This window comes from Oreochromis aureus, linkage group 9, assembly GCF_013358895.1.
Source record: "Oreochromis aureus strain Israel breed Guangdong linkage group 9, ZZ_aureus, whole genome shotgun sequence".
In the NCBI taxonomy this organism is placed as follows: domain Eukaryota; kingdom Metazoa; phylum Chordata; class Actinopteri; order Cichliformes; family Cichlidae; genus Oreochromis; species Oreochromis aureus.
Genome location: NC_052950.1, coordinates 32,999,496 through 33,024,284, shown reverse-complemented (window position 1 = coordinate 33,024,284; position 24,789 = coordinate 32,999,496). Strand labels below are relative to the sequence as shown.

General features: G+C 40.5%; 1 protein-coding gene across 1 annotated transcript; it reads left to right on the top strand.

Moving 5' to 3' along the window:
- The first annotated feature begins 13,310 nt into the window (after positions 1-13,310).
- Positions 13,311-17,441, top strand: LOC116329934 (zinc finger protein 883-like). The gene is made up of 4 exons (XM_039617288.1): positions 13,311-13,331; positions 14,573-15,169; positions 16,043-16,530; positions 17,189-17,441. Exons 1-4 carry the CDS (start codon positions 13,314-13,316, stop codon positions 17,439-17,441), a joined length of 1,356 nt encoding a protein of 451 aa, XP_039473222.1. The 5' UTR covers positions 13,311-13,313.
- The last annotated feature ends 7,348 nt before the right edge of the window (positions 17,442-24,789 follow it).

Genomic DNA, 24,789 nt, shown 5'->3' with positions numbered 1-24,789 from the left:
GTCATGTCATCAGAGGAATACTGGATTGATGCCCTTAAGGTCACCAGTTATCCTGATCTTAGTGAGGTCTAATGTCTTTATTTACAGTGGCTTGCAAAAGTATTCGGCCCCCTTGAACTTTTCCACATTTTGTCACATTACAGCCACAAACATGAATCAATTTTATTGGAATTCCACGTGAAAGACCAATACAAAGTGGTGTACATGTGAGAAGTGGAACGGAAATCATACATGATTCCAAACATTTTTACAAATAAATAACTGAAAAGTGGGTGTGCGTAATTATTCAGCCCCTGAGTCAATACTTTGTAGAACCACCTTTTGCTGCAATTACAGCTGCCAGTCTTTTAGGGTATGTCTCTACCAGCTTTGCACATCTAGAGACTGAAATCCTTGCCCATTCTTCTTTGCAAAACAGCTCCACAACTGCCCTGTGACGGCCTCAGAGGTTGTCTCAGAGAATATTGGGAGCAACAACACCATGAAGTCCAAAGAACACACCAGACAGGTCAGAGATAAAGTTATTGAGAAATTTAAAGCAGGCTTAGGCTACAAAAGATTTCCCAAGCCTTGAACATCCCACGGAGCACTGTTCAAACCATCATTCAGAAATGGAAGGAGTATGGCACAACTGTAAACCTACCAAGACAAGGCCGTCCACCTAAACTCACAGGCCGAACAAGGAGAGCGCTGATCAGAAATGCGCCAAGAGGCCCATGGTGACTCTGGACGAGCTGCAGAGATCTACAGCTCAGGTGGGGAATCTGTCCATAGGACAACTATTAGTCGTGCACTGCACAAAGTTGGCCTTTATGGAAGAGTGGCAAGAAGAAAGCCATTGTTAACAGAAAACCATAAGAAGTCCCGTTTGCAGTTTGCCACAAGCCATGTGGGGACACAGCAAACATGTGGAAGAAGGTGCTCTGGTCAGATGAGACCAAATGGAACTTTTGGCCAAAATGCAAAACACTATGTGTGGCGGAAAACTAACACTGCACATCACTCTGAACACACCATCCCCACTGTCAAATATGGTGGTGGCAGCATCATGCTCTGGGGTGCTTCTCTTCAGCAGGGACAGGAAGCTGGTCAGAGTTGATGGGAAGATGGATGGAGCCAAATACAGGGCCATCTTGGAAGAAAACCTCTTGGAGTCTGCAAAAGACTTGAGACTGGGGCGGAGGTTCACCTTCCAGCAGGACAACGACCCTAAACATAAAGCCAGGGCAACAATGGAATGGTTTAAAACAAAACATATCCATGTGTTAGAATGGCCCAGTCAAAGTCCAGATCTAAATCCAATCAAGAATCTGTGGCAAGATCTGAAAACTGCTGTTCACAAACGCTGTGCATCTAATCTGACTGAGCTGGAGCTGTTTTGCAAAGAAGAATGGGCAAAGATTTCAGTCTCTAGATGTGCAAAGCTGGTAGAGACATACCCTAAAAGACTGGCAGCTGTAATTGCAGCAAAGGTGGTTCTACAAAGTATTGACTCAGGGGCTGAATAATTACGCACACCCCACTTTTCAGTTATTTATTTGTAAAAAATGTTTGGAATCATGTATGATTTCCGTTCCACTTCTCATGTGTACACCACTTTGTATTGGTCTTTCACCTGGAATTACAATAAAATTGATTCATGTTTGTGGCTGTAATGTGACAAAATGTGAAAAAGTTCAAGGGGGCCGAATACTTTTGCAAGCCACTGTATAGTCAGTATCTTTGTTCTGTATTAGCGTTATTGTTTTTGCAAATGACCTGTAATGTTGCTTGTCATCACTGTCAGTGCTGTATGTTTAATATCACTGTGGCTTCTGTGAATCTGTTCTGTTTTACTGTTTCTGAACTCTCACATATTCTGTTTACAGTCTTTGGTTAGAGAAGCGCTTTAAGCAGCTTGTCAGAGGAGAATGTACTTCCTGAACAACAATGACCCCTAGAGGCTGAAGACAGTAATGCATATATCATGTTTTTGATTTTTGGTTCTGTACGTACGTATAACAGTAAATGTTTAGGATGCTGTGGGGATAAAAACAAGCACTTCAGTCAACCCACACTTGGACCCTGAAATGTGTGAAGATCTAAATATTTATCAAAGTCAGATTTATAATATGTGATGTATAACTGTGTGTTATAGGGGAAAAACCAAAACAAGTGTGAGTATGGAGAGAAATAACAGAGTAACAGACACTAATGAAATATTACACAGACATAAAGAATCCCATTTTTAAAATCAGTCACTCCTGTTAAAAGATAAGATGTTATAGAATACTTTTAAAAGGCTCTAAATGACATTTACCCTGCAATTCCACACCATTGAAACTCCCATTGTAAATTAGTGCTATATATAAAAGGAAATACATACATGCATTAATAAAAAAAAAAACTAATGACATTAATATAACCACTAAGAAAACCTATCTCATCTAATCAAACTCAGCCTGCACAGTAAAATTCACTCAAATTGATCAAAAACTGAACTGATGACTTCCTACTTAGAGATTTCTTTCAGTTCAGTGATGGTGGATTATAACTTCCATTCAAATCATTCAAAAAAGAGAAAAGAAAACTGTAGAACATGTTATATTACACTGTGAGAAGGTAACTGATCCAAAACCTCCGTAACATAAAAATGAAACTGGATCTTATTGATTTACTGCAAAAGGACTCAAGAAGTGAAAGTTATCAGGCCTTATTCCAGTTTTTCAAGGAGAATAAATGGTTTGGCTCGAGTTGAGGGTCGATGTTCCAGTTTACACTCCACACCAGTTGGTGGCGGTAATACACCATTTAGCTGTTTTCCAACCGCCAATAAACGATATAAAGAAGAAGAAGAAGAAAGCAAGAATGTTCCACGAGAGGAGGTGTTTGCACACAGAGCTGCTTTTTCATTCATAGAGAATAAACCACTACCAACGTTTGGATCGATATCTGCATCGATCGGCCCACCCTTGTCTCCTGGATCGTAGCTGAGATCAGCGTGAACCACGTGGGTCTCTGCTCCCTGATCTGTTTCCTGTGTTTGGAAAGAGTTCCAGCTTCATCACGGAGTTTCTCTCGGTTTGTGGGCTCATCTAAAGGTAAGCACCGAGCTAACTTTACTGTGAGTTCAGTTCATGTTGAGTTTAGCTCCTGAATGAGGTCTTCTGCTGCTCTCCTCGGTGTCTGTTCACAGTTTATTGTCAACACGTTGAGAGAAGAGTGAGAGAGTGTTTGGAGAAAAACACCAACTAATCATTAGCTCAGCATGCTGGGAGAAGTTGGAGCGGAAAAGTCTTTTCATTGTCCCTGCAGCTGTTTTTCTGCATGCACCAAACCTCTACAGCCTCATTTCTATTTGAAGTGATAACAGGAAATGGATGAGAGCATTATTTTAAAATATTATTACTCAAGTAAAAGTGAAAAGTAGAATAGAATAGAATAGAATAGAATAATCCTTTAATTGTCCCACAAGGGGAAATTTGCTTGTATCAGCAGCAAAAACACACATATACAAACAGAACAGGACACAGAACAGAAGCACAATTTTTACATATTTACATCATGGACAATAGTTATCAGAGCAGAGTACAGTACAGTTGTTTAAATTAGCGTACACATAGTGTGCAAACATAGCAGGACACTGAAAGATGTTTAAATAGTTAAGAATATTTAGAATAATTAGAAAAGTACAGATTGTTTATTGTACCTGTGTATTAAAAAGTAGACATGTAACTTCCAATAAGTTAGTGTCTATATAAGCTGAGAAAAGTAATGTGCAGTTATAACAGTAGAAGTTGTTACAGCACAGATGTAAACATCTATGTTTGTTGGGAGCAGTTCTGACTGTACAGTCTGACAGCTTCGGGGAGGAAGGACCTGCCGAAACGCTCCTTCATGCATCTAGGATGCAGCAGTCCGTCACTGAAGCAGCTCTGCAGTTCAGCAACATTTACATGCATGGGGTGGGAGACTCTGTCCATCAGAGATGTTATTTTGGCCAGAGTCCTTCTGTCTCCCACCACCTGCACTGGGTCCAGGGTGCATCCCAGAACAGAGCTGGCCTTCCTGATGAGTTTATCCAGCCTCTTCCTCTCAGCTGCCGATAAACTGCTGCTCCAACATACCACACTGTAAAAAATGACAGATGCCACCACAGAGTCATAGAAGGTCTTTAAAGCGCTCCCTGTACTCCAAAGTACAGGGTCTTCAAAAAGTTACTCAAGCAAGAGTAAAAAAGTACTTGGCGAAAAAGACTACTCAAGTAGCGAGTAACTGTTTGAAATGTCCGATTTATTTTAAAATAAATGCTATCAGACAAAGAAAAATAAATAAATATACAAATTTTACTATTTTCAAAAGGATTATATGTAAAAACATCAACAAAATAAGGCACAACAATTCTAATTTCCAGATTTCATTTTTTCACAAGATAAAGCTTTTTTCACCAATACCTACAGTAAATAATATAAATATATAAACAGTGCAAATAATTTCCAGTGACAAGATATGCTGTAAACTTGTAAATATTCATTTTTGCTCCAAATGGCACAACAGCCTCAGAGAAAACATTCGAACGAGGCATCTTCAACACATGTACATACAAGGCAGCTCAGTTTACCATAAGTTGTATGGGTGTGAATTTATTTCTGCATATTTAGCAAAAATGTGCCATTTCTTCACTCAGTGAAGTGATGGTTAAGCTTCAGCAGCAGTTTGCTCTCAAGGTTCTTTCTGTGAAGTTGTGACTGTTTAGCAGTGAACAGGAGTCCTGCCTGACTAAGAAGTCCTTCACAAGCTCCAGATGCAGGAAGAGCTGTACTGATTTTGATCGACAGCTTCTTGATGTGAGGAAAGCCATGCAATAGATCCACACCTCCAGTGAATGGACATGAAAGGCACCTCTCCAGCTCCCCTGCTTCTGCCTTTCCTGACCCCATGGATCCATCACCTTCGGTTGATGGTTCGGTTAGGCTGCCGTTTGTGCTGGCCTCATCCAGCTCTGTGTCTAGGTGATGTCTGATGAAGTTGAGACCTGTGGAAAGATGTATGGTTTTCAAAAGAATTGGGTCTGGTCATTATAGTGCTGTATACACTGCCACGCTGCAGATGTTTGGCAAGAAAATTTGATCACACTGGAGATGTTTTTTACTAACTTTTGTTGAAAAAGTCAAAGGAGTTTGCAAAGAAAAGCGTCTGGACTTCTTTAAGTTGCTTGAAGACGTTTCACCTCTCATCCGAGAAGCTTCTTCAGTTCTAAGGTCAAATGGCCGAGAGTCCCAGATTTAAACCCAGTGGGAGTATCCCCCCCAATGAGGGACAAAGGACCCCCTGGTGATCCTCTAATCACATGCGCCAAGGTGTGAAAGCGGGTGTGGGACCTAATCAGCCAGGGTTTCGGGTGAGCCCATTGTGAAACCTGGCCCCACCTTGTCATGTGAATTCCTGAGGTCAGATGGCCCAGGATGTGAGTGGGCGTTAAGGCGTCTGGGGAGGGAACTCAAAACTGGATTATAGATGGCAGACAGTTGGTGTCGTAAACCACCGCCTCTGTTCAAAGATGGTCGCTCACAGTGGACATAGATGGCCTCTTTCACTCCTCTTTCAAACCATCTGTCCTCTCTGTCCAATATGTGAACATTGGCATCCTCGAAAGAGTGACCTTTATCCTTAAGATGCAGATGGACTGCTGAGTCTTGTCCTGTGGAGGTGGCTCTTCTATGTTGTGCCATGCGCTTGTGAAGTGGCTGTTTGGTCTCTCCAATGTAGAGGTCTGGGCATTCCTCGCTGCACTGTACAGCATACACCACGTTGTTCAGTCTGTGTTTTGGAGTTTTGTCTTTCGGGTGAACCAGTTTGTGTCTGAGTGTGTTGCTGGGTCTTGTTGCGTCTGTCTTTCTTATCCTCCCTCGCTGGTGTCTGATCTTCTTTTCTGTGCCTCTTTGCTGACTTTATGAACGCCCAGTTAGGATAACCGCATGTTTTGAGTGCTTCCTTTACATGTGTGTGTTCCTTCTTTTTCCTTCAGGCTTGGAGGAACATGTTCTGCCCGGTGGTGTAGGGTCCTAATTACTCCAAGTTTGTGTTCCAGAGGGTGATGGGAGTCAAAGAGGAGGTACTGGTCCGTGTGTGTGGGCTTCCGGTAAACTTCAATGTTGAGGTTGCCATTCTCTTCAATGTGCACCACAGTCCAGGAAAGGCAAACAGTTATCCTTTGTGTCTTCCCTGGTGAACTTGATGTTTTTATCCACAGCATTAATGTGCGCAGTGAAGGATTCCACTTCTTGTGTCTTGATTTTGACCCAGGTGTCGCTCTACATATCTGTACCAGTGGCTGGGTACTCCTCCTTTGAAAGAGCCAAGAGCCTTTCTTTCCACTTCCTCCATGTAAAGGTTGGCTACAATAGGTGACACAGGGGAGCCCATGGCACAGCCATGTTTTTGTCTGTAGAAGCCTTCGTTGTATTTGAAGTATGTTGTGGTAAGGCAGAGGTCTAACAGTGTGCAAATCTGATCGGGTGTGAAGTTGGTCCTGTCTTCCAAGGAGCTGTCTTCTTGTAGTCGTTTTCTGACAGTCTCCACTGCTTCCGTGGTGAGTATGCAAGTGAAGAGAGAGACTACATCAAAGGACACCATGGTTTCATCTGGATCCAGGGTAAGTTTCTGGACCTTGTCGGTGAAGTCGGTGGAGTTCTTGATGTGGTGTGGGGTGTTCCCCACGAGAGGTGCAAGGATGGTAGCAAGGTGTTTCGCAATGTTATAAGTGGCTGAGTTTATGCTACTGACTATGGGTCTGAGTGGGACCCCTTCCTTGTGGATCTTAGGAAGTCCATAAATGCAGGGTATGCTTCTCGGATGAGAGGTGAAACGTCTTCAAGCAACTTAAAGAAGTCCAGACGCTTTTCTTTGCAAACTACTTTGACTACGATGACCTGGATGACTGAGAACCTTCACAGACCTTTTGTTGAAAAACAAAATCTTGTCATTCATATCCCGTATTCCAGATTAAGTTTAAAATAAGAACGCGTGAAAGGCTAAGCAGTGCTAGCCAATAGATCCTCCTGTTTGGCTGTTACTCTGGAAAAAGACGAGAAAGACAGTGATGGAATGGAAGCTGTGACTGGAGCTGCGATGTAGCTTATATAATATTTATATTGCATGAACGTGAGAATTACGTATATTGTAATAACATGATATTATATAGTTCAAAAGTGAAAGGTATATTGTACCTACATGAATTGAATGAATTGTGAGATAGAGCAGGGCGATATGACCAAAAATATTTATCACGATATACATTTGAAAATTTGCGTTAACGATATAACTGACAATATAATTGACGCGAGACAAAATACTTTACAACTCCACAACTTTATTAGTGCAAAAAACCCCATCAATGTATTTACACTTAAACAAGCAGCTGTTTTTTTGTGTATTAAAGTTATATAAAAATGTAACAGTGCAAATTCCTTGCTGACAGTTTAACCAAAAGGTCATTGCAGCATATAATGTGTTTTCCTGGATACACTGCTGCTTTTTCAGCATTCAAAGATTGATGGCACCGTGTCAGAGCTGGCTATGAATTTCAGATGGATCAGGCCTTAACTTAACAAAAAAGTTATCAATACAGGGAGTGCAGAATTATTAGGCAAGTTGTATTTTTGAGGAATAATTTTATTATTGAACAACAACCATGTTCTCAATGAACCCAAAAACTCATTAATATCAAAGCTGAATGTTTTTGGAAGTAGTTTTCAGTTTGTTTTAGTTTTAGCTATTTTAGGGGATATCTGTGTGTGCAGGTGACTATTACTGTGCATAATTATTAGGCAACTTAACAAAAACAAATATATACCCATTTCAATTATTTATTTTACCAGTGAAACCAATATAACATCTCCACATTCACAAATATACATTTCTGACATTCAAAAACAAAACAAAAACAAATCAGCGACCAATATAGCCACCTTTCTTTGCAAGGACACTCAAAAGCCTGCCATCCATGGATTCTGTCAGTGTTTTGATCTGTTCACCATCAACATTGCGTGCAGCAGCAACCACAGCCTCCCAGACACTGTTCAGAGAGGTGTACTGTTTTCCCTCCTTGTAAATCTCACATTTGATGATGGACCACAGGTTCTCAATGGGGTTCAGATCAGGTGAACAAGGAGGCCATGTCATTAGTTTTTCTTCTTTTATACCCTTTCTTGCCAGCCACGCTGTGGAGTACTTGGACGCGTGTGATGGAGCATTGTCCTGGATGAAAATCATGTTTTTCTTGAAGGATGCAGACTTCTTCCTGTACCACTGCTTGAAGAAGGTGTCTTCCAGAAACTGGCAGTAGGACTGGGAGTTGAGCTTGACTCCATCCTCAACCCGAAAAGGCCCCACAAGCTCATCTTTGATGATACCAGCCCAAACCAGTACTCCACCTCCACCTTGCTGGCGTCTGAGTGGGACTGGAGCTCTCTGCCCTTTACCAATCCAGCTACGGGCCCATCCATCTGGCCCATCAAGACTCACTCTCATTTCATCAGTCCATAAAACCTTAGAAAAATCAGTCTTGAGATATTTCTTGGCCCAGTCTTGACGTTTCAGCTTGTGTGTCTTGTTCAGTGGTGGTCGTCTTTCAGCCTTTCTTACCTTGGCCATGTCTCTGAGTATTGCACACCTTGTGCTTTTGGGCACTCCAGTGATGTTGCAGCTCTGAAATACGGCCAAACTGGTGGCAAGTGGCATCTTGGCAGCTGCACGCTTGACTTTTCTCAGTTCATGGGCAGTTATTTTGCGCCTTGGTTTTTCCACACGCTTCTTGCGACCCTGTTGACTATTTTGAATGAAACGCTTGATTGTTCGATGATCACGCTTCAGAAGCTTTGCAATTTTAAGACTGCTGCATCCCTCTGCAAGATATCTCACTATTTTTGACTTTTCTGAGCCTGTCAAGTCCTTTTTTTGACCCATTTTGCCAAAGGAAAGGAAGTTGCCTAATAAGATAAGATAAGATAAGATAAGATAAGATAAGATAAGATAACCTTTATTAGTCCCACACGTGGGAAATTTGTTTTGTCACAGCAGGAAGTGGACAGTGCAAAAGTTATGAAGCAAAAATTAGAATAAAATAAAATAAGAATAAATACAGTACACAACTGTACAGAATAGAATAAAATAAAATACTATATACAGTAAAATAAAATAGAATAAAATATACAATAAGATAAATAATAATAATAATAATTATGCACACCTGATATAGGGTGTTGATGTCATTAGACCACACCCCTTCTCATTACAGAGATGCACATCACCTAATATGCTTAATTGGTAGTAGGCTTTCGAGCCTATACAGCTTGGAGTAAGACAACATGCATGAAGAGGATGATGTGGACAAAATACTCATTTGCCTAATAATTCTGCACTCCCTGTAGTTCTTTTCATCTTTTCTTATTACCCACAGCTACACCCACTTCTGTCAGGCCTAGGCTGCTCACTAGGGCTGGGTATCATCACTGATTTCTATAATCCATTCGATTCCGGTTCTCAAAGTCCTGATTTGATTCAATTTAGCCTCAGACAGTCAGAAATATTATAATTCTGATCATTTATCAGTACTGATACACATGAGACTTCATCAGAATTGTGAACATCACAGCAGATGCCTTTGTGTGAAAGTAACTGAGAATAAAACACAGAAAAACATGAAGGAGATTTTCCTGGTCTGGCTTTTTATAGCAGATAACCTTAAAAATATTCTGCAATATTCTGCAATTTTGCATAATTTTAAGAAGTTTAAATTTCTTCAGTATTGAACAGCAGAAATTAGGCTTTCTTGTCCGAGGTCATTTAAGTGAAAAAAAGAAAAAGACAGCGGCCGACAGCGCTGTAAACAACGGTAGACTGGTGGGTAATAAGCGAATGAATAATGCAGAAAACAGCGATTTGAGACGGGAAACTGTTCTTGAAGTACAGAGAGAGAGAGAGAGGGAGAGAGCTGTGCATGAAGTGTGATTTTTATTGTGGTGGAAGCAAAACAGCAAAACTCAGAGGGAATTCATGACGACATTGATCAAATGTGAAGCCTAGTTTGCTGCTTCTTTTGCTGCTGGCTTGGCGAATTTTGGTTGGAGAGACAAAACCTGCAGCTTAGAATCAGCGCAAAAAAGACGGGGAAACAGCGCGGACCCGACGCATCAGAATCGCTAAGCTCCGACAGCGTGTCCGTGTTCGGGCCGTGGGGTGAGAAAGCTGAGAAAGACAAAGCTGATTCTGATGCGTCGGGTCCGCTCTGTGTTTACGTCTTTGTGTGGAATCCGTTAATGAATCGATATCGCTTTATTCAAGCTACTCACCTCTCTCTTCCACCTGCACTTTCAACTGAACCAGGGCCAATCAGAGAGGTCCCGCCCCTGACTATCTCTGATTGGTTTAGTCCACGATAAGAGCATAATGTGTGTCTGTTGTTGACCACACGGAGAGTAGCAGAGATTTTTTTGTTTTTTTTTTTGTTTTTGTTACCCGAAAATATTTGGTCACACAGGTGCGACCAAATGGGGTTTTCTTTAGTCGCACCACTGAAAAATTTGGTTGCATTTGCGACCAAATTGGTCGCACTCTAGAGCCCTGTTATAAATAAAATTGTGTGGAAAAAAACAACAGAAAGTTTCTTTAAAAAACACATTTCTGCTCTGAACTAGAAGAAAAAACCCTAAGTAGAAGCTCACATCAAGAAAATAGCTCCTCGGTTCACAGTAGCATCGCTCTGCTAACATTCTAACAGCAGAGTTACTCACCCCCTCCCTCCTGTGCTGAATCGTAGCATGAACGAATCACTCAGGACTCACTCACCCCCTCCCTCCTGGCTCACAGCTTCTTCTTCTTGGTTGGCAGCTAATCTTAAGGAGCATTACCGCCCCCTGGCACACAGCTCAGTGGACATTTAGATGAGAAAATATATATTTGACACATTTTAGGAAAATGCTGATAAAATAAAATAACAATAAATAAAATGAATGTTTCCTTTAGAAATCTTTTTTTGTTTCTTGCTCTATAAAAGTAGTTGTTTTTCATTTTCAATCACTCATCTTAGCAGTAGGATTTACATGAAAAGAGAAACAAATTAAGTTTGAGTGAAAATGTAAATTTTTTACACTCTCTGGGGAACTGACTCAGTGACTCAAATGACTCAAAAAACCTGATTCACTTTGGTGAGTGACTCATTCAAACTCGATTCAGTAAAAAGAATCGAATTTACCATCACTAGTCAGTTGAGACTGCATTGATTCAGTAAAGGGACTCGATGTTAAAATCCCTGATAATGCATTGCTTTAAATGGAGAAAATCTTGAGGGATGACTGTTATGAGGAAAGGCAGCCCAGAAACTATGAGCGGCAGTCATCGTTGTGTGCCTCAACTTTTGGTCTTTTACCCAAGATAATCTGGCGTTTTTTTCCTTGGTTGGGTTTAGGGGTTTGAGATCTGGTCTAAATGATCATATTAAATCTGGGACATATTGTCAGTAGTCTTAGCAGCTGGGGATTAGTCCCCCAGGCCTCCGCTCCTGGCCGCCGCCCGGCAGAAATGAGCTTCCTCCGAAGGGTGGCTGGCCTCTCCCTTAGAGATAGGGTGAGAGGTTCGGCCATCCGGGAGGGGCTCAGAGTAGAGCCGCTGCTCCTCCACATCGAAAGAAGCCAGCTGAGGTGGTTCGGCCATCTGACAAGGATGCCTCCTGGGCGCCTCCTGGGTGAGGTGTTCCAGGCATGTCCCACTGGGAGGAGGCCCCGGGGCAGACCCAGGACACGCTGGAGAGATTATATCTCTCGGCTGGCCTGGGAGCGCCCTTGTATTCCCCCGGATAAGCTGGAGGAGGTGGCTGGGGAGAGGGAGGTCTGAGCTTCTCTGTTTAGGCTGCTGCCCCCGCGACACGGCCTCGGATAAAGCGGATGAAGATGGATGGATGGATGGATATTGTCAGTATTGTACTGGCAAAAAAGCCCCTGCAGTCAGCTGAGACTGAAGAAGTCACTTGGATGAGTGACGAAACATTTTCTCTACTGCAAAAGCTACGTCCAGATGGACAGAATCAAACTTTTAGGAATGGTGGAGGTGGTGGGACTGGAGGCTGAAGGTGTGGAAAGTGTGGGGTGGGGGAGTAACAGGTCTGTCCCTGTTTGTGGAAACCACAGGAGGAGCTGTTCAGGCTGTTGCTGGGTGTGAATTGTTGATGGAGTCTTTAAACTTGTAGTTGCTGTTTTCCAGACTGAAGCAGAGTCGTTAGCTGAAAACTGGTTTTAGAGCTTCATTCAGGACACCTTCTCAGGCTCTTACAGCCTTACCTGTATCATAACAAAGTGTATAAACCCCAATCCACCTTTAACATGGTCCTTCTCCCAAACCTTCAAATAGGACTTTCTGGCCCTGTCATAGTAAAGGGCTGCTTAGAATATTAGAGCCAATGTCACAAAGTTCCTCCTGAAGTATAAGTGAGTGAGAGAGTTCCCTCACTTTGCAGCACAACACGTCTCACAAGATTTCTACAAGCAATCAGAGTGAAATTTGTACTTTGTGTTGTCAGATGAACGATGAGCATATGAGTAGGGATGGGTATCGTTTTGTATTTTATCCGATACCAGTACCAAACCGGTACTTTTGAAACGGTGCCGGTGCTTAAACGGTGCTCGAACTGGTGCTTAAAGAATGAAGAACACACGTTGTCCAAAAACCTCTCATGTTCAGCTGTTATTTTTTTTGTAAAAAGATAACAATGTTAGCCTTTTCTGCAGCTATAGGGCATATATGGTATCACTCTTGGCTGGAAGCAGTGCTAAACAATGGGGAAAAAACACCAACTTTATCCAAAAACCTCTCATGTTTAGCTGCGTTACCTCCTTTGTACAATATCACCTTAAAGCACTTGTTGCAGGCTGCTGAGTTTGCATTTTTGCTGTGAAGTACAGCCAGACTTTTGACTGCTTTGCCTTGGGCATTTTTAAAAGAACGTACGTAGCTGGGCCCGCCTACTATGCTCGCAAAGGTAAAATGATTGGCTAGAATCCAAAGTGTATGACATCTCAGTAAATAAGAAAAAGCACCGAAATAAAGCATCGAAATGTGCACTGCTTTTCGGTCTGTTTACTACCGTTTATGTCAGAACCGGTGCCAGATACTGGTACCCATCCCTACATATGAGACACTTTGACTCTTCAGTGCAGTGTGGAGCCTAACAAAGATCTGTTTTGTGTCCCAGCTGATCAGCAGGAGGAGAAGAGTCTGACGGAGCAGCAGAGGAACATTTTCAGCCATCTGGACTCAGCTGAGTCACTACAGAGGAAACAATGAGCTCAACACAGAAGGTGAGGAAAATATCACAGTTTCACCAAATAATCAGTCACGTCTAAAACTCTCATACTCCCAACCTGATATATGACTGTGTTGTATATTATTATATATACAATCACTTCACTAAATAGTCTGCCTCAGATTGTTTTGTAGCATCTTTCAGTATATGAAAAAACATAATGTCAATGTACAGACCTAATATCTGATTTCAACACATGAGGACTTGTAAGCTTTACATTTCCAGTTTATTAAATGCACTGTGGACAACTGTACAACAATGTACAACTGAATTAACATTGACTTGATCAAATCCCACTGAGCAGTCCTTCCCTTTAAATCTAACCTCTCTTCTTCCTCTCCTGTCCTGTGTGTCTTATCTTTCTCCATCTCTGAGTGAAGTTAGCTCTCTTTCTTTTCTCTCCCTGTGATGTACAGCAGCTGGACCTTTAGCCAGCAACACACTGTGAGACAAACTGCACACAACAGGCTAGCTAGGTACTGAAGTACTGCGACTGCAACTTATGAGCACCTGCAGTTGTTTAGTGCTGTGCAAGAGGGAAAAAAACAAAAAAAAACCACCAGCCCATTTTAACCCCTGACTATGGCACACAGTTTTGCCTCTTTCATCTTCATCTTAGCTTTCATGTGTTACTGTTTAGGCTTAAATTGGTTTGATGTTTGATGCCTGCAGTGATGAAATAACTCCCCGCAAATGCCTTAAACCAAAAGTAAAAAGCCTGTTTTGTGAATTTAAGGAGTAGAAAATACAGATATCTATTTTTTTAATGTAGGGAGTAAAAGTAAAAAATTCCTCAGGTTACAATCAGACTCTGACGTTCTCCTTCACTGAACCAAGCTAGTAACTGTTACATTGGATTTATTATCATTTAATAATTTAGAAAATTATAAAAATATCTAATAGGAAACAGCAATGGGAAATATAAAAAAAGTATAGACCTGGTAAACATTTATTACTTTTCTGAGTGTGTTAGCATGCTAGTCTTAATATTTGTGTACAGCAGGAGGGATGGGCATGATTTTAGAGTGTTTGAACAGTCATGAATTATTTTTAACACCAGGTTGGATGTAATGTGTTAGAACTACCAGCAGGTGGGGATAAGATACCTTTAAGATGTTTGGTGCCGCACTCCACCTTCAGGTTTAAAACTAGTGTTAATGGAGGGAGTTTGAAGGTTCAGTTTGTTCCACGACTGCATTTCACTCACTGCCTCTGTTTGTATCTCTGTCACTGCAGGACCAACATGGAGCGAGAAGTCAGCGCTCTCAGGAGGCCGACAAACCTCACAGAAGAAAGAGAGAGAAAACATACACCTGTGACGAGTGTGGGAAGGATTTTACTGGGAAGGATTCACTAAAGCGGCATCAGGTCATCCACACTGGAGAGAGACCGTTCAGCTGTGACTTGTGTGGAAAGACTTTCTCTTGGAAGGATGCTCTAAAAAAACACCAACTCATCCACAGTGGAGTTAAAGCGTACAGCTGTAATCAGTGTGGCAGAGCTTTTACTCAAAGTAGCCAACTGCAGAAGCATGTAGTTACCCACTCTGGAATTAAGGCATACAGCTGTGACATTTGTGGAAAAACTTTCAGCCACATAGAGAGCCGAAATAAACACCTACGCATTCACACCAGACATGTTGTGTACTGCTGTGATCAGTGTGATAAACAGTTTATAACAGGCACAGATTTACAACAACATATGTTTACCCACACCGAGGAGAGACCTTATAAATGTGACCTGTGTGAGAAGACTTTTAAATCTCCACGTAACCTGAGACGACACCAACAGATCCACACCAGAAAGAGACTCTACAAGTGCAGTTACTGTGAGGTATGTATTTATATTTGTATCTTGTCATTTTAGCCTGACTGTTTGGAACAACTCTGCTCATTAAACTGTGTTAGCATGTTAGCAATTCTACTGCATGGAAAAGCAGCTCTGAGTGATTATTCAGATTTTCATTTCAGTTATGATTTTTGTTTACACGATCATGAAAAACTAAAAGTGGTGAAAATTGATATGATGGTGTTATTTAATGTTCAGGCTGTTTCCTGGTATATCATGGTATTGTTATTATTTCATCATAAATGGCCTTTTGTTTACAGCAGCTCATTCCTCTGTCAGGTGTACATGGAATAAAATAAAACACAAATGAAAATAAGCACAAAACCAAACCATTCAGTAATCTTCTCTTATGGTTAACAAAGTTGTATCATTACGTAATGGTATTGTAGTATTGTAGCAGTATTATCAATTCTTATTTGTAGCTTTAGTACTTTTAGACATTAATGTTAAAATACTCATTTAATGTTACAATTGCAGTGTCATGGGGGTAGTAGTGTTTGTCTTGTGTCTCAGTCAGCTGAGTGTTATAACTGCACAGTTACAATGTTATTAATGCAGTATTAAATTAGTATTACTGCAGTGTTACATAGTAATAACATAGTAACATAGTAGTTTAGCACTGTGTTGGTACCCTGCAAATATTAGCATAGTAGTACTTTAGTGTAACTCAGATGTTACTGTAATATTAAATAAGTATTACAATAGTGTTATGGTGGTAGTATCGTAGTTATTGCAGCCCAGTAAACTGAGTGTATTGAAACAGTAATTGGACGTCTGCAGAGATGCTCTTTATTTCAGGCGACGTTCAGGATAAAATGTTGAAGGACTGACTTACACTGTCTTTGTGTCTTTGTTTAGAAGCAGAGCGACACAGATGGATCCAGTTCTCAACCCTGTCATCACTGTGGTGGTGGGAAAGACTTTCGTTGTGACCTCTGTGGCAAAACTTTCAATTGGGAAATCTCCCTAAAAAACCATCAACGTAAACACACTGGAGACAAACTGAAATACTGCAAAGAATGTGGGAGAAGCTTCACCACACCAACTGAGTTAAAACGACATGAACTGATTCACAGTGGGGTTAAAAAGCACCTCTGTGATCAGTGTGGGTCATCCTTCACCACTGCAAGTCACTTTAAACGACACAAACGAGTCCACACAGGAGAGAAACCATACAAGTGCAGACACTGTGACAAAAGCTTCTCACATTCAAGTAATCGTAACGATCATGAACGTACACACATGGAAGGAAACTACAGCTGTGACCAGTGTGACAAGAGCTTCAGGAATCTCAGTTCATACTCCAAAAACAAACGATCCCACGTTACTAATAAACTGTTTCACTGTTACCAATGTGCCAAAACATTCACTTCATTATCTGCTCTGTTCAAACATCAGCGTGATCACTCAGGGCTGAAATCACTCCCATCACTGGATCACAGTGAATCTGAAGAGACAGAAAGATCCTCTTCTGGTTTCAGGGTCAGACTCAAAACCCTTGAGATCAGGCTCACCAGAGTTCAGATGTAAAAATGTGATGAGGCAGCTGTGAATGAACATGTTCCTCTAGTGTACTGAGAAAAATTAAACAGGTGATGAGTAAGATAATCATGTTAAACTGAGTTATAGACAGGGATCCACCTAACTGCTACGCAGGTGCGCATGTGCGACAAAAATTACAAATACATAGTGACACTTATGTTACCAAGCGCCTTTGCGTACTTGACCATCTCATTCAACCTGACACGTGTTGCTGCAGCTTCTTTGGTGTTTCGCCACCACCTAAGAAACACCAACCGGAGCCAGAGCCGAAGAAAAGACTTTTTTCTAAAAAGTGGCTCCAAAGTGCCGTGGCTTGAAGCTAACAATGAGTGCACTGAAATGTGGTGCAAGTCATTGCTAATAAACAAGCTAGCTGAGAAGAAATGTCCATATTTATATTCTGAGGATATTATTATTGTAGCGGCTAGGAGTAAATGTCAGACGTGCATATTCACCTGAAAGGGGCACGGATCGTGCAGAGCATCACGCCATCAGCTGGGAGTTAGGAGCCAAATTGCAGTCTGGCAAATTTTGGGGGATGCTTTCTGATGGATCTGTGGACATCACAAAAGTCGAGCAGGAAATCATTTACATTGTGTCTGTGTCCATCAACGGAGAGTTTACCTCTGACTCTCTTGGACTGATTGAACTGGGTGCTGACCGCACCGCACAGGGATGGACTTGTGAGACTTCCTGTGGACACAGACTTGTATGACTGGACAACAACGTTGGTCGCTGCGTGCACAACCGAGGCTGCTATCAATGTGGGTATGTCCAATGGCATTGTGCCAAAACTCCAGCAACTCGCTACAGTTGGAGACTCCCTTGTGCACATTCTGTGCACAGCACACACACTGGAGAACTGCTTAAAATCAGTTGATCGCAACTGTGAGACATTTAATTGCTGTGTGGTCAAGCTGCTGCAGTTTTATTTGCAAAAAAAAGTGGAGCAAAAAAAAAATGCTTGAAGACCACCTGCCAGCCATTATAATGTAACTGGCTACAAGTGATAACAGTGACTTGTAGCATATCTGAAAAAGAGTGTTTTCAATGTGTACTGAAAACCGACTCCTGGGACTCACCTGAGTAGCTCGCTAAAAAAGTTATGTGCACCCCTGGTTAGAGTCTGACAGCTGCTGGTACGAATGACCTGCAGTAACGCTCCTTCCTACACTGTGGGTGTAAAAGTCTACTGCTGAACGAGCTGCTCAGTGCTTGTACCGTCTCATGCAGAGGTGGGAGGTGTTGTCCATGATGGATGTGAGCTTAAACCAGTGGTCCGTCATTTGTTTCGTACCAGGTCACGAGAGTTGAGGCTCGGGCATGAAATTTATGGTTTTCAGAGTTTTTATCGTTAACTCGGTTTCCCTGGGACTTCTCCCGTGTGTTGTGAATAAATTTCAAATATTTACATGTTACCATAGCGACCAGAGAGCATTAAGGGGCAGAGAGGAGGATGTTACTCTCAATGTTGTTGGCGCATTTTCAAGAGGAGGCTGCTTTTCCGATCCGGGAAAATATTTTTTGACATTAAACTGGTCCGTGGCGCAAAAAAGGTTGGGGACCGCTGGCTTAATACATGATAGACACCAAAGACACAACAAACTCAAAACGCTGGGTCAAATGACCCAGAACCATGACAATGACATCTATATAGTCTATATCTAGACATAGTGTTGCAGTGCTATGAAGGAACTGCAGTGTTTGGAGGAGTTAAGCGTGCCAGCTAACATTAAAATTCGGATTCAAAAGTTTCCATTTAAACTGAGAGAAAAATGAAACAAGAGGACTGGCCAAAGAGCATGTTTCCCAGATTTGGGATTACAAATGGAGTTTCAGCTGTGCAAAGGGTCATAGCAAACTAGCAGCTTGAAGGGATTACTTTTTAGATACTGACTCATGTTTAATGCAACATCACAAAGTTATTGCTTGTCATGAAGTGAAACCAGCTCTCCCTCCAGGACTATTTGACAAAAAACAACTTTTTACTCAAAGAAGAAGGTGAAAACAAATCCAGTACACTTCAGACCTCTCTGGAAACTGTGGATTTGAGAATATTTACCATTGCTACAAGAATGACAGAAATGGATAGAAAGCAAAAGTTGTTTTGTGCCTGGAGATGTTGTCATGATTGGAGCCCAATGTAAAAACCTCGAGGGTCTTGGGTATTCTGAAAAAATCATAACAACCTTTGCAGATAAGAAAGGTCTGGTACGTGTAGTTCATCTTCACACAAAAACAAACGTGATTGAAAAACGTGTAACAAAAATTACTTTTGTTATGTGAAGCTACAAACTGATGAACTAGATTACTGGTAGAATGATGTATGAATGAAACATGGTTTGCCCTCTTATGCATATTGTATTAATGTATCATGACTTATTATAGCTCCTTTAAGTTAAAAACCACTCCTGCATGTTTTAGTAATAAAATCTTTCATCAGCTTCATAAATTGTAACACTGCTCATTTTAAGTGTTTTTCATTTAGTGCTCCAACAGCTGGATATTAAACTCATAATCAGCATAAGCAGCTGTTTGTTTTCATTAGTGTGTTTTCATTATGTTAACAAAACACAACATAAAAAACTTAATATAACCATGAGATGTGATTTGAGAAGTATTTTGTATATTGTGCAGGAAAAGCTGCCCTGTACCGTAAAAGCTGAGCATCAAAGTCAGTGTCCAGCCAGAGACGTCTACCTCAGATAAAACTGACATATTAGATATCAAATAACTGAAATGGCTGAAACTTTAATCCCAATGTAAAACAGAAGAAAGTTCCTCCCTCCCTTTAACTGTGTTTTGTTCTGTACTGTGTCATAAATGTAGAGTGAGAACAAGAGTCTGATACATGAAAACACCCATTCAAAGGCATTGTGTAGTGCAGATTAGTCTGTGTTAGTCAGATGACTTCAAAACACAAATCTAAAGCAGGTTTTCCATCTATGAAAGTTCCTGTTCTGATGAGTCGAGAGACAAAATTATTTCAGCTGCTAGTTCAATTCCAGCTTCTTTGGTTTTGTTGTTTAAGTCTTTTCAAGTTTCTATCAGTGCAGTTTGGGAATATTGAAAAACAAAATCTTCGTTGACAGGAAAGAACCAGCGAGGAAAATCTGAGAATATCAGGAACAACGTGAGCGTTCAAAGCTGTCATAGAAAATGTTTTTAGTTTAAGGTCAAAAATATATATGAAAGAAATCTAAAGTAAACCATACTCATTAAACTGAACATATTATTACTGCTTTGAGAATTACATGGAAAAAATAATAACAGATGAAATACTAATTCAAGATTAATGTAAAAATGTCAATATAAAGTTGATAGAGCATGTAAAACTACATAGTACAGAATTATTAAAAGTGCATGTTAAAATGAGATTTTGTTCATGTTCATCTTGTTATATTCACACATACTTGACTCGACTTTTGTAATTCCTTTATGATCACGTTGTTCTAAAAATTCCCTAAAAAGCTTCCAGTTAATCCAAAATGACAAGTCCCAGAGAGTCCCAGATTTAAACCCAGTGGGAGTATCCCCCCAAAGAGGGACAAGGGGTCCTTTGAATCTGGTACTCTCGGCCATTTGACCTTAGAACTGAAGAAGCTTCTTGGATGAGAGGTGAAACATCTTCAAGCAACTTAAAGAAGTCCAGACGCTTTTCTTTGCAAGCTCCTTTGACATCAGAGGAGAATGTACTTCCTTAACAACAATTCCCCCTAGCGGCTTAAGACAGCAATGCATATACTATGTTGTTTTTCGTTTCTGCTCATAGATATAGACAGAATAAAATGTTTAGGACACAACGGGGTAACAGAGGTTAATGAAATATTAAACAGACATAGAGAATCCCTTTTTCCTTAACCAGTCACTCCTGTTAAAAGATAAAATATTATTAGAATACTTTAAAAGAACTGAAAATGACTTTTACCTTGCAACAACACACCTTGAAGACTCCTATTGTAAATTAGTGCTATATATAAAAGAAAATATATACATGGATTAATAAAAAATAAAATGAAAATTGAAGTGAAATTAATATAACCACTCGCAAAAGCAAAAATCATCTAATCAAACTCAGCCAGCACAATAAAATACACTGAAATTGACCAAGAACTGAACTGATGACTTCCTATTTAAAGATTCTTTTCAGTTCAGTGATGGTGGATTATAACCTCCATTCAAAGCATTCAAAAAAGAGAAGAATAAACTATAGAACATGTTATATTACACTGTGAGAAGGTAACTGATCCAAAACCTCAGTAACATAAAAATGAAACTGGATCTTATTGATTTACTGCAAAAGGACTCAAGAAGTGAAAGTTATCAGGCCTTATTCCAGTTTTTAAAAGAAAGTAAATTGTTTGGGAGGATTTGAGGGTCGATGTTCCAGTTCACACTCCACACCAGTTGGTGGCGGTAATGCACCATGTTGTTGTTTGACAACCACAAATACAATTTCCAGGAAGACGGAGGAGGAGGCGGAACAAAGTGAGGATGCTCCAAGAGAGGACGTGTTTGCACAGAGAGCTGCTTTTTCATTCAAAGAGAATAAAGTAGTACCAACGTTTGGATCGATATCTGCATCGATCTGCCCACCCTTGTCTCCTGGATCGTAGCTGAGATCAGCGTGAACCACGTGGGTCTCTGCTCCCTGATCTGTTTCCTGTGTTTGGAAAGAGTTCCAGCTTCATCACGGAGTTTCTCTCGGTTTGTGGGCTCATCTAAAGGTAAGCACCGAGCTAACTTTACTGTGAGTTCAGTTCATGTTGAGTTTAGCTCCTGAATGAGGTCTTCTGCTGCTCTCCTCGGTGTCTGTTCACAGTTTATTGTCAACACGTTGAGAGAAGAGTGAGAGAGTGTTTGGAGAAAAACACCAACTAATCATTAGCTCAGCATGCTGGGAGAAGTTGGAGCGGAAAAGTCTTTTCATTGTCCCTGCAGCTGTTTTTCTGCATGCACCAAACCTCTACAGCCTCATTTCTATTTGAAGTGATAACAGGAAATGGATGAGAGCATTATTTTAAAATATTATTACTCAAGTAAAAGTGAAAAGTAGAATAGAATAGAATAGAAGAATAGAATAATCCTTTAATTGTCCCACAAGGGGAAATTTGGTTGTATCAGCAGCAAAAACACACATATACAAACAGAACAGGACACAGAACAGAAGCACAATTTTTACATATTTACATCATGGACAATAGTTACCAGAGCAGAGTACAGTACAGTTGTTTAAATTAGCGTACACATGGTGTGCAAACATAGCAGGACACTGAAAGATGTTTAAATAGTTAAGAATATTTAGAATAATTAGAAAAGTACAGATTGTTTATTGTACCTGTGTATTAAAAAGTAGACATGTAACTTCCAATAAGTTAGTGTCTATATAAGCTGAGAAAAGTAATGTGCAGTTATAACAGTAGAATTGTTACAGCACTGATGTAAACATCTATGTTTGTTGGGAGCAGTTCTGACTGTACAGTCTGACAGCTTCGGGGAGGAAGGACCTGCGGAAACGCTCCTTCATGCATCTAGGATGCAGCAGTCTGTCACTGAAGCAGCTCTGCAGTTCAGCAACATTTACATGCATGGGGTGGGAGACTCTGTCCATCAGAGATGTTATTTTGGCCAGAGTCCTTCTGTCTCCCACCACCTGCACTGGGTCCAGGGTGCATCCCAGAACAGAGCTGGCCTTCCTGATGAGTTTATCCAGCCTCTTCCTCTCAGCTGCCGATAAACTGCTGCTCCAACATACCACACTGTAAAAAATGACAGATGCCACCACAGAGTCATAGAAGGTCTTTAAAAGCGCTCCCTGTACTCCAAAGTACAGGGTCTTCAAAAAAGTTACTCAAGCAAGAGTAAAAAAGTACTTGGCGAAAAGACTACTCAAGTAGCGAGTAACTGTTTGAAATGTCCGATTTATTTTAAAATAAATGCTATCAGACAAAGAAAAATAAATAAATATACAAATTTTACTATTTTCAAAAGGATTATATGTAAAAACATCAACAAAATAAGGCACAACAATTCTAATTTCCAGATTTCATTTTTTCACAAGATAAAGCTTTTTTCACCAATACCTACAGTAAATAATATAAATATATAAACAGTGCAAATAATTTCCAGTGACAAGATATGCTGTAAACTTGTAAATATTCATTTTTGCTCCAAATGGCACAACAGCCTCAGAGAAAACATTCGAACGAGGCATCTTCAACACATGTACATACAAGGCAGCTCAGTTTACCATAAGTTGTATGGGTGTGAATTTATTTCTGCATATTTAGCAAAAATGTGCCATTTCTTCACTCAGTGAAGTGATGGTTAAGCTTCAGCAGCGGTTTGCTCTCAAGGTTCTTTCTGTGAAGTTGTGACTGTTTAGCAGTGAACAGGAGTCCTGCATGACTAAGAAGTCCTTCACAAGCTCCAGATGCAGGAAGAGCTCTACTGATTTTGATCGACAGCTTCTTGATGTGAGGAAAGCCATGCAATAGATCCACACCTCCAGTGAATGGACATGAAAGGCACCTCTCCAGCTCCCCTGCTTCTGCCTTTCCTGACCCCATGGATCCATCACCTTCGGTTGATGGTTCGGTTAGGCTGCTGTTTGTGCTGGCCTCATCCAGCTCTGAGTCTAGGTGATGTCTGATGAAGTGGAGACCTGTGGAAAGATGTATGGTTTTCAAAAGAATTGGGTCTGGTCATTATAGTGCTGTATACACTGCAAAGCTGCGGATGTTTGGCAAGAAAATTTGATCACACTGGAGATGTTTTTTACTAACTTTTGTTGAAAAACAAAATCTTGTCATTCATATCCCGTATTCCAGATTAAGTTTAAAATAAGAACACGTGAAAGGCTAAGCAGTGCTAGCCAATAGATCCTCCTGTTTGGCTGTTACTCTGGAAAAAGATGAGAAAGACAGTGATGGAATGGAAGCTGTGACTGGAGCTGCGATGTAGCTTATATAATATTTATATTGTACTAACGTGAGAATTACGTATATTGTAATAACATGATATTATATAGTTCAAAAGTGAAAGGTATATTGTACCTATATGATAGTATATTGTACAAACATGAATTGAATGAATTGTGAGATTAGAGCGGGGCGATATGACCAAAAATATTTATCACGATATACATTTGAAAATTTGCGATAACGATATAACTGACAATATAATTGACGCGAGACAAAATACTTTACAACTCCACAACTTTATTAGTGCAAAAAACCCCATCAATGTATTTACACTTAAACAAGCAGCTGTTTTTTTGTGTATTAAAGTTATATAAAAATGTAACAGTGCAAATTCCTTGCTGACAGTTTAACCAAAAGGTCATTGCAGCATATAATGTGTTTTCCTGGATACACTGCTGCTTTTTCAGCATTCAAAGATTGATGGCACCGTGTCAGAGCACTGGCTATGAATTTCAGACGGATCAGGCCTCAACTTAACAAAAAAGTTATCAATACAGGGAGTGCAGAATTATTAGGCAAGTTGTATTTTTGAGGAATAATTTTATTATTGAACAACAACCATGTTCTCAATGAACCCAAAAACTCATTAATATCAAAGCTGAATGTTTTTGGAAGTAGTTTTCAGTTTGTTTTTAGTTTTAGCTATTTTAGGGGATATCTGTGTGTGCAGGTGACTATTACTGTGCATAATTATTAGGCAACTTAACAAAAACAAATATATACCCATTTCAATTATTTATTTTACCAGTGAAACCAATATAACATCTCCACATTCACAAATATACATTTCTGACATTCAAAAACAAAACAAAAACAAATCAGCGACCAATATAGCCACCTTTCTTTGCAAGGACACTCAAAAGCCTGCCATCCATGGATCCTGTCAGTGTTTTGATCTGTTCACCATCAACATTGCGTGCAGCAGCAACCACAGCCTCCCAGACACTGTTCAGAGAGGTGTACTGTTTTCCCTCCTTGTAAATCTCACATTTGATGATGGACCACAGGTTCTCAATGGGGTTCAGTTCAGGTGAACAAGGAGGCCATGTCATTAGTTTTTCTTCTTTTATACCCTTTCTT